Here is a 10,879-nt window from a genome sequence, read left to right as displayed (position 1 = left end):
TTCTGCAGGTGTCCAGGCCGTGCTCTCCGCGGACCCTCCCGGTCCCACCTGCAGCCCTGAGCACCGTCCGGTCCTGGCCAGCCCACAGCTTCCCTCGGCAGCCGCACTTTGGGCAGCCGCCTCCAGGGCAGGCCCCCAGGCCCAGCACGCACAGCGACCCGTCTGCCCCTGCCCCTTCTCTGGGTCTCCCCAGGGCTGCCTGTTTCCAAGAGGCCAAGTCGGACCCTGGAGGCCACTACAGCCAGGACTGAGACGAGACGAAGCCACCAGAACAGACATGAGGCATGACGGCTCTTTCTGGGATTTTTATTTCTTTAAAATAATTCATACAAATGGTTACAGTCACGAACATGATTTTAACCAAAATATTGCTAGCCTACCACATCAGCAGGACGGCACCAGCGCAGGCGGGGACGCTGCCGTCCCTCCGCGTCCCCCAGGACAGACGTCGACGGCCCGCAGGCGCACCGGCCTGGCGCACACTCCTCCCCGAGGCGCTTCGCGGTGCCGTCTTCATTTGGAGCACGGGGGTTCATGCCAAAATTAGGAAAAACAGCCTTTGTTTTGTTTTTCTAAGTAACTCTAAAAATAAGACAAGCAGGTAGAAAAACAATGCACTGTGTGGCATAGAAAGAAAAACGGGAAGGATTCATTGTCCTGAGAAGTTTGCCAACTGCCTCACTCCGGGCACGTTCCCACATATAAAAGAAAAATAATCTCGAATTGACTCGCTGAATGCTCCCGCAGGTCTTTCTTGTTGACAGCTAAGCAAACAAATCCCCTGTAATGTTCTAAAAACTGTACACAGACAAGAACATTCATGATAGAATTAACTACTAACTTCTTTTGCTGAACGAGGAACGCAAAGGACACGGGGCAGGGACCCAGCCCACAGGGCTGGACGAGCACAATCCACACGAGGGGGCCACGGCCCTCGCCGCCCGCACGCCCGGCCGGTCTCCGGGGCTGCGGCCGCTACGCAGTGCCACCTCCGCGCAGGGGGGCCGGGCTGTGCGGCGCCGAGTGCCGGGTGCTGAGGCTGGAGAGCTCCTCCCGGGCTACAACTGGTCACTCGAGTGGTCTCTGTCCGCCTCAGGCTTGACAGTTTGGCCGGGAGAAGGGGCATGGGGTGGGTGGGCCACGGGGGGCAGGCCATGGGACAGGGACATGGCGCTGGGGACGATGCCTTCAACAGCGGCTGGGATGCCTGTGGGGGCCACGCCCACCACGCCCGGGGGGTACCTGCTGGAAGAGGACGGTCAGCGTGTGAGGTCCCACCTGTGGGGAGGGGGCTGTTTCCAGGGAGGACCCCCTCTTGGCAGACACGCCCCCACAGGATCTCTTCCTTGGTGGGGCACGGGCAGCACTGGGGGATGGCCTCCCTGCCCTGCCATCTCTAGGTGACTTAATCACGAGGTCCCTGCCACACCCTGAAACCTCCTCCTCCCAGGACCCCTTGCTGCCCTCTGCGCCCAGTGAGGCCTCTGCCTCTTGATCCTGCATCCACCAGGCCCTGATGGCCGCCCCAGCCGGGTCTCCTTCCAAAAGGCCCAGGTTCTTACAGCCTTTCATGTATGGACCACGACATGCCTGCCATGATCCTCCGTGTCCACTGGGGCCTGCCTGAGCGGACACATGCCGGGCCTGAGCGTCCTACCATGGGCCGCTGTGCCTTCCGCAGGGCTGAGGTGCCCCTACCAGAGCACATGATGCCAGGGGCTGGGCCTGGGCTCCAGGCTGCAGCCTGTGTCCCACTCCCCTGCCACTCACCTGTAGGCGGCCCCGTTGAGCTCAGGGTGCACAACGGCTGGGTCCATGCTGGCCCAGTGAGTGGCGGCTGTCAGGTGGTCCTTATTGACGCAGTTTTTCAAACTGTCCGGGATCCGGCCTGGGAGGAGCAAAGCGAGGAACGATGGCCCCCAGGTGAAAGCAGCGCAGCTCCCAGGGGAGCCGGGGTGGCCGCTTGCGAGAACCCACTGCCCCCACGGGCCCTTGGGGACAGCGGGGTCCTACTGTCTGGGCACAGTAACCCTTGGTGGGGATGCCCGCCCCAGGGCCCCTGTGCTGAGCCCAGGAGTTTCTAGAGGCTCATGTGCTCACACCCGGCCTTTGCCCCCAGAGGCCCCTTGTTCCCCGTGGCATGGAGTGGACTTGGCTGGATGCGGGAACAGCAGAGCACCCACCTGTGATGGCTCTGCGGATCTCCCGGGCCGCCTCCTCGCGCATCTCGATGGAAGCCTGCTCGCTGTACCATGCAGCATGGGGGGTGCAGATGAGGTTGGGCGCGTCCTTCAGGGGGCCCTGGCTAAAGCTACGGACAGTGCAGCACAGGGTCAGAGGGGTCCAAGTGCTGTGGCCAGGCCCTGGGATCCGAGTGCCTGCCCTGCAACCCGGGCACTAAGACCCGTCAGCCAGGCTAACTGCAAGGCCAGAGCCTGGGACGATCAGACCCGCTAAAGGACCTTGACAGCAGCAGGGGTGAGGGGTGGGGAGGGACAAATCCCATAGGGGGATCTCCAAGCCCCTCAGGGGAGGAGCTGGGGCTGGGGGAATGCTGGCATGGCTCCCCCTGGAAGAAGGGACTGTGGGCACTGTGGGTTGTGGGCTCTCAGACACAGCCCACCCCACCTGGCTGTCTCCTCTGGAGCTGAACATCCAGCCCAGGACTGGCCGGTTGCCCATGAGGGGATCAGCCGCCTCAGGCACCAGGCTACTGCATGTGGTGCAGGTCTGAGCTGCCCTGGCCTCCCTGAGACCAGCTGGCCCCCAGGAGGAAGGTTAGTCTAGACCGGGTCACAGGCAGGACATGAGGCCAGGACAGCCATACCCGTGACCTGGCTGCCTGATGGGATTGTGGAGACCACGTGTGGGTGGCTGGAAGCCCCGGACCACAGAGGGGTTGGGGAACAGTCCTGAGCCTGTCCCCCCCAGCGTTGTAGCCAGGGTGGGCCTGGCACCTGGAGGCTTGTCCTTGCTCACACAGTGGGCCGTGAAACCCTCCCCCAATGCCAGCAGCAAGTGCCTGGCTCGGGAGAGACTCTGTCTCCAGGTCACTGCTGGAGGATGGTGGGCAGGGCCAGTGGGCACAGCTGACTGCAGAGACCACCTAAGGCTGAGCGAGGATGGGCAGTGGGCACCACCAGAGGCACCTGAAGGGCTCTGACTCGTGCACGTCCAGGGCTGCTCCACGGATCCGCCCCTCCTTCAAGGCCTGGGCTAGCGCCTTCTCGTCCACCAGGCCGCCCCGGGCCGTGTTCACTAGGAAAGCCCCTTGCCTCATCTGGGAACACAACGTGAAGAGTGGTTAACACGAATGCCGCCTTACCCACTGCAGCGGCGTGTCCGCGAGCAGCCCACCTCACACCTGCTGGGGAGGACTCAGGGCCTCCTTCCCAGCCCAGGGCCCTCCCTGGAATCCAAGACTAAAGGCCCCGGTGGGCTGTAACATGGTTCTCACAGGCTGCCCAGGTCTCAGGCCTGCCTGGCCCCGACTGCTCCTAGAGGGCTGCTGCTGCAGCAGACGCACCGCATACACTCGGCTTCTTCCCAGGCATGGCTGGCCATGTGGACGCCTGGCTTGGCCCATTTTGTACGTCGTGCCTGGAAAGGATCCAGGGCATTGGAGCACTCCTGACCCCCACACCCAGGTTCCCGGGTGCCCCTCTCCTGGCTCTCTCCAGCCCAGCCTCCCTCCAGCAGGCCCTCACCATGCACCCCCAATGCAGCATGACCCAGAGGCCCCAGGTGTCTTCCCTGAGGTGTGGCCTTTCACAAGGTGACCCCAGCCAGAGGGCCCTGTTGTGAGCATGAGGTGCAGCAGAACTCTCCCTGTTCCAGTAGTTTCTTTTCTTATTTCTTTTTTTTTTTTTTCCTTTTTTTTGTCTTTTTCCGTGTCCGGCAACGGATCGCAACCCTCAGTGTCGCCCCCGTACCGGACCGGGACCGGCAACGGGATCACAACCCTCGGTGTTGCACCTGCACCTCGCTCAGCCAGTGAGAGGGAACCAGTCTGCATGTGGGATCCGAACCCTCGGGCAGGAGCGCCGCCACGCTTCCCAAGCAGCGCACTGTAGCAGTGCGCCACCGGGCCGGCCCCTTTTCTTATTTATTTTTTCAAAAGGGCCTTGGAGTTGGTTCCCCCACTTCATGGCAAGGGGTTTCCTGTGACCTCTATTTCACCCCAAGCAAGCACAACTAGCCGCGGTGCTCAGCACCATTTGTCTGGGTCACAATGGCTTTTCCTTGGTCACTTCCTGCCCGTGTGGCCTCACACCCAGTTCTTGGTGATGGCAGGGTTCTGACCCATGTCCACACACCACATCCTGCCTACTAAGAGACCCCAGACCCACGACCCAGAGAAAAAAGGTGCAGTGGCGGGTGTGCGGCTGCACCCTCTGCGAACTGCAGCAGTCTGGGGCAAACAGTGAAGATGGGGGCCCTGTCACATGTTGTGCACACACGTGTAAACATGGGACAGTTCACACGCACGTACCCACATACAAACACACATAAGAAAGTGCACACACATGACCGTGGGAGGCAATTCCCAGCTCCAGCTCCTGCCCTAACACGAGCAGCTTGCAGGGCAACGCCAGGGCTGAGATCTCAGCTTCAAGTGCCATCCTTTGGCAGAGGCTTACTTTTCCATCTATGCACTTAAGACCTTGTGCTGGCGATATGTCACTGAGGGTGGCATAGGAGGGTACACCAGGCCGCTGTGCCCGTCCCATCTGAGAGGATAGTAGGACTTTATGAAAATCGGAGTTTTTAAGTTAAGCGGCTCTGCCACTGCCACAGGCTGACACCAGAAGAGAATTTCAGGAGTCCTGAGGAGAACTTAGGAAACGAAAGAAAAGTCTGTGCAGACAGTTTCCCAAAGCAGGGACGGGGACCCCACAGTGCTGCTCAGGGAGGTAGGGACCTTGCCCTCAGCAGGGTTCTAGGAGGGACCTGCTGTCCTGCCAGCGCCGCCTGGGCGGCGGCACCTGCAGGGGAACTGCCAGCAGGAGCTGCCGGTCACCTGCCTCTCTGCACCTCCTGCTGGCCAGGGTAGCACAGGGCCCCAGACAGGGCAGCAGCAGAGCAGCAGCTGCGCCCACCTGCTTGACGGTGAAGTCGTTGATGAGGTGGTGGTTGTGCTCGTTGAGGCCACAGTGCAGGGTCACGCAATCACTGTGAAAGAGCAGGTCCTGCAGGGTGCTCACACGCTGTAGCCCCAGTGCTCGCTCGATGCCGTCCGACAGGTACGGGTCATAGAAGAGGACGCTGAAGCCGAAGGCCTTGGCCCGCAGTGCCACTGCCTGCCCCACGCGACCTGGCAGGTGGAGACATGTGTGAGACATGTGTGAGATACGTGTGAGACGTGTGTAAGATATGTGTGAGACATGCATCCCCATGGTGGGGGGTCAGCCCCTTCTGCCCAAGCTGCACCAAAGCCAGAGCCCGAGTGGCCTCCTCTGTGCCTCAGTCTGCCTGTGTGCAAGGGCAACACCAGACCCCTGCAGCTGCGGTCTGCTGCGTGCACACACACACAGTCTGCTCTGGCTCCTTCTGCCAAGCAGGGGCCATACCACGGGGAGCAGGAAGGGGAAGTGGGAGCCCCTTGGCATCAGCAGCTCATGCCACCACCAGCCACTCCACCACCCGCAGCCTGTCCACAGGGCGCAACATGAACCACCCTGTGCACCAAGGCTATGGTGCTTGCTTGCCTGGGCCCCATCCCTGGTCTATTTTTGGGTCCACCCCTCAGGTGTCTCTGGCATCTCAACTCTGGCCACCACTTGTTGAAACAGCAAACGGCGCAGGAGGGAGACCCTCAGGACCAAGGGATGTGCCTGTAGGATTCACATCTCATTAGCACAGATGGCAGAGAAGCCTCATCACAGGTGGATGCACTGGCCCCCCCACCTGGGCAGCAGCAGCCAGGGCATGGAGAGGCCAGCCCGCCAGGTGGTCAGTGCAGGACAGAAGGAGCAGGGAGGGCAGGATGCAGCCTGATGCTGAAGGGACCTCCCAGCCACTCTCTGGGGACTAGGCTTAGAGGGTAGAATAACCAGGAAAGCTGAGCACTTAGTCTCCATTAACCAAATTCTAGCAATGGATGAGCCCACTCCAGAAGGAGAGTGGCAGCTACCTTGTCCCTGGGACAAGGCCAGGTGCCTGGGCAAACCAGCCACAGTGGTGAAGGCTCTGCAGGAGGAAGTGGGGGCAGGCTGGTCTGTACATAATGCTGAGGACAGGTCATGGCCTGAATTCCAGAAAAGTCCCCAGCACAAACCCCCTGCTTGTCAATTCCCCCAGGGAATTTCTACTTCATGTTCACAAAGAGCTGGGGCTGGGCAGGAAGGGGGGTGGTATAGAGAGACAGAGACAAAGATCTGTCACAGTGTACAGAGTGGAAAGAGGTCTTGTTGAATCACCGGTCTTTGGCAGATGTCTGAATCTACTTGTGAGAAGAAACCACCCACAGCTATAGGTCAGCAACACCCAGCACCACCAGCTCACTCTCACCACCCAACAGAGGACAGAGTGACCACTCTGGGCATGAACATCCTTTACTCTAGTCTCTACCATTCTCTTCTACACAGTGTCTGGTATGCAACAAAAAATTATGACACATAAAGAAGTAGAAAAATATGACTTCTGATTAAAACAAAAACCAAAAAAACCAGAAACAGACCCATGGATGGCCCAGATTGTATAATTAACTGACAGGAACATTCAAATAACCATTATAAGTGTCACATAAATTACGGGCAAATATGGATGTAATAGGTGAAAAGATAAAGAATTCCAGCAGAGAAATGACAACCCTGTAAAAGAACCAAATAGAATTCTATAACTAAAAAATCATATCTGAAACGAAGCATTCACTGGATAAGGCTAACAGTAAAAAAAGGATCAGTGAACTTGAAGATAGGAGCTCAAAGCCAGTAGAAATTACCCAAGCTAAAGCAGAGAAGGTGAAAATTTTAAAAAGAAAAAAATTTTTTAAAGAACAAAAATGAACAAAATGTCAGAGACTTATGAGATAATAACAAATGGTCTAAAATATGTGTATATGGAGTCCCAAAAGCAGAGGAAACAAAGAAAAGGAGAAAGAAGAAATGTGAAATATTAGTAGCTAAAAATTTTTCAAAACTGATGAAAGACATTAACCCACAGATCCCAAGAGGCTCAGAAAACTCCAAGGCGTAAATACAAAGAAAACAGCCAGAGAAAACAATTATACATGTTCAGAGTAAAAATGATGGGAATGATGGCTGATTTCTTCTGAGAAGCAACAGAAGTCAGCAGACAATGGAAAGACCCCATGGAAAGTGCTGGAAGGCAGCTGACTGAGAATTCCACAACAAGAGAACAGCCTTCAAAAATGAGGGTGAAACACATTTTCAAATGACAAAACCTGAGCAATTGTCACTAGCAAGCCACATTTCTAAAAACGATTCTTCAGGCTATAGGAAATGATACCAGATGGTAGCCAGGATCTGGAGAAGGAATAGAGAACCAGAAAGAGCAAACATGGGTAAATACAGGGGAAAAAAGAAAATCACTGAAAAGCTACCTTGAAAGACAATTGGCTAATAGTTTATCATATAATTTATAGCATATGAAGAAATAGAAAATATGGAATTACTAGGAAAAAACAAGAGGGAGCAAAAGGAATCATTCTGTGGAAAGCTTCTCTATTATTCATGAATATGTAATAGTAACTCATGGTACACTGTAGTAATTTAAGGATGCATGTTGTAATCTCTAAAGTAAAAACTAAAAAATATCAGTAAGAAGTGTAGGTTAAACAGCAACAGAAAATATAAAATGGAATAATTCTTGAAAAACTTGGTTAATGTAAAGGAAGACTGGAAAGGAGAAACAAAGGAAAAAAGAATAGATGCGACAAATAGAAAACAGACAACAAGATGACAGACTTAAACCCAAACATACCAGTAATTATTTTAAAAATGAAGGAACTAAACACTCTAATTAAAAGGCAAAGATTGTCAGACTGGATAAAGAAATAAGACCGAACTACATGCTGTTACCAAAAACACACTTTAAATATAAGGACAGAGACAAGTTGAAAGTAAAGAATGGAAAAGACATGTGACACAAACACGATTCAAAAGGAAGCTGGGGTGGCTACATTAACGTCAGCCCAGTGAGAGCACAGAGAGACTGACAGCAAGCACCGGACTTAACAGTGAAATAGTAAAACCTTTTCTTTCCGGTCAGGAACAAAACAATAATGCCTACACTCCCTGCTTCTATTGAACGTGGTGCTGACAATCGCAGCTAATACAAAAGGTAAAAAAAAAAAAAGGAAATCAAAGAAATAAAAGGCATAGAGATCAAAAAGGGAAAAGTAAAGCTGTGTTTATTTGTAGGTGACACAACAATGTATGCAGAAAATCCAAGAGAATCAACAACCAGAATTTAGTAAAGCTGTGGGATATGAGATCAGTATACAAAAACCAAGGGTCTTTCTAAACACTAATAACCAACCAATGGAAAACAAAACTAAAATATATCATTTACAATAGCATTTACAATACAAAATATCCAACAATAATTTTTTTTTTGTCTTTTTTGTGACCGGTAAGGGGATTGCAACCCTTGGCTTGGTGTCGCCCGCACCGCACTCAGCCAGTGAGCGCACCGGCCATTCCTATACAGGATCTGAACCCGCGACGGGAGCTCCAATGCGCTCCCAGCGCCGCACTCTCCTGAGTGAGCCACGGGCTCGGCCCAATAAATTTAAAAGACTATGTGGAAAACTTCTACACCAATAATTACAAAACAGTGTTAAGAAAAGCTAAAATATAAAATAAACAGAGAGACATGTCATATTCACGTGCTGGAATACTCAAAATTGTTAAGAGGTCAGCGTTCCCCAAACTGATACATGGACTCAACAAAACGTAAACTGATGTGCTGATTCTAAAATGGGAATGAAAATGTGTGGGACCTAAATGCAACCTACCAGGCTTCAAGACTTACTACAGCTGCGATGGCGTGGAGCTGGTGAGGGCAGAGACAAAAGACAAAAAAAAAAAAAAAAAAGAAGATAGCCACAGGAACCACAGGAGAAGCCCTGGAAGGGCACTTTCCTTCCCAGCAGAGAGACTCCGAATGGCCCCGAGTACACAAAAAGGTGCTTCTCTTCCTTAGTTACCACAAAACTGCAACACTGCAGATTCCCACCAGAATGGGTTAGACTACGGAGACCGACAGTACCGAGTGCTGGTAGGATGTAGAGCTAGCGGGACCCTCCTTGGTGGCTGACAGGCGTGCACAGCCCACAGCTGTCTGCAGAACGGCTTCAGGTTTCCTTGGAGGAAACAAAGCCCTGCTCTGGGACCCAGGAGTGGAATGACAAAATCTAAGAGAGATGAGTGTCATGTACACAAAGAGACTTGCACAAATATGTTAACAGCAGCTTTATTTGCTCTAGCCCAAAATTTAAAAAGCTGGGTAAATGAATTACGGTACGTCCACACAACGGAATTCTGTTCATCAGTAACAAGTAACTACTGAATCACACAAACGTGGATGAAACCCAAAGCGTCATACTGACTGAAAGCAGACAGACACAAAAGGTGACATGTGCTGGGATTCCATTTCAGCACAGCTGACAAGACTGACCAACAGGCCAGAACCACATCACTAACTATCGTGGGTGGGGGCAGGGCTTGGGACAGAAAAGCACTCCAGGGAACTGTCTCGGTGACACATACGTGCGTGTCCTGCCAGCCCAGCAGTGCTTACTTGGGTGTTAACCATAAAATACCTTCCAGTGTGCACTACAGAGAGTGCATTTGCAGAAGGAAGGGAGGGAAAAAACAGGAAAAAGACGTAAGCTGTGGGCACTGGAGGCACGACATGGCGGGAGGCGGCCGTCTGCACAGTGGAACAATAAGCCACACAAACTGCTCACGACTTATGTTCATCACAACCAGCGTGTAACCACACTTGTGAAGTGAATCTCATGTATTCCACGCTAAAAGAAACCTAAACTCGGGGTGCGCAGAGGGGAGGAGCAGGAGAAAGTGCAGAGCATGGCCCTCGGGGGCATGACCAGCCTCATAGAGCATGAGGCTGTCCCACAGAGGAAGGCCACAGCACAGACAGGACAGAGAGGTGAGAGCCTGCAGCTGGCCTCAGAAGGGCTCTGCAATCAGAGGCCAGGGGTCGCAGGTGGGCCCCTGCCTGCAAGCCAGAAGCTGTGGAGTCAGAGGGGCCGTCCCTGCACCCCTGGAGGCAGAACCCACTCTCCTCAGCTCCCAGGAAGGCCCGAGGTGCTTCATCTGGGGACCCCAAGCCCTTAGGAGGGAGCTCTGAGCTGTCTCCAGAGGGGCCTCCAAGTAGTCAAGACGAAGCAGAGAGGATACACCCCAGGGCCAGGCATGAGAGCCCTGGTGAGGCCTGCAGCCCCCGGCAGGCTGCTCAAACTTGGTGGGTGTTCACCACCAACATGGGGGCTGGAAACACTGCCAGGCACCCTGAGAGCCCTGTGGCAGGAGGGCCGGGCCAGCTGACCATCTCTGACCACCTGGACCCACCTTTCCCACCAAGGCCCTGGCCAGACCCCCATGGCAAACCCAAGTGAGGCAGGCAGGCCGGTCCTTCAACAAACCACATGTGCCAGGGGTCAGTGGCTGGGACCCTGAAGTGGGAGGGGAGGGGAAGGGAAAGGAGGGGCGCCCCCAGCCCTCAGACCTGTTGGACAGTGGGGGGAGGGGCACTCTCAGACCAACCCCTTGCCCTAAAGTAAGTATGTCCTCATCATCAAGATGACTCCAAACATTCCCCCAGATCCCCAAATAGAGGCAGGTGGGGGCAGATGGAAGGAGAGCAGGTCTGGTGCAAGATGGAGGTGGCA

At 54.2% G+C, this 10,879-nt stretch overlaps 1 protein-coding gene across 3 annotated transcripts in view; it reads right to left on the bottom strand.

Annotated features, from left to right (window-relative positions):
• Positions 1-289: 289 nt before the first annotated feature.
• Positions 290-10,879, bottom strand: part of CTBP1 (C-terminal binding protein 1) — a 37,638-nt gene continuing 27,048 nt past the window's right edge. For 2 of the 3 annotated variants that reach the window (XM_008569254.1, XM_008569244.1), the window contains 5 exons: positions 5,100-5,314; positions 3,150-3,280; positions 2,184-2,311; positions 1,771-1,888; positions 290-1,245 (listed from right to left, as the gene is read on the bottom strand). In XM_008569254.1, coding sequence (XP_008567476.1) covers positions 1,059-1,245; positions 1,771-1,888; positions 2,184-2,311; positions 3,150-3,280; positions 5,100-5,314 — 779 coding nt within the window. In that variant the 3' untranslated portion in view covers positions 290-1,058. The remainder of the gene's footprint in view (positions 1,246-1,770; positions 1,889-2,183; positions 2,312-3,149; positions 3,281-5,099; positions 5,315-10,879) is intronic. The other variant, XM_008569263.1, reaches the window with a different exon arrangement.

Source organism: Galeopterus variegatus, unplaced genomic scaffold (genome assembly GCF_000696425.1).
Source record: "Galeopterus variegatus unplaced genomic scaffold, G_variegatus-3.0.2 Scaffold26, whole genome shotgun sequence".
Taxonomy (NCBI): Eukaryota; Metazoa; Chordata; class Mammalia; order Dermoptera; family Cynocephalidae; genus Galeopterus; species Galeopterus variegatus.
The sequence above is the reverse complement of the archived record's forward strand: the minus strand, read 5'-3'. Positions and strand labels throughout refer to the sequence as shown.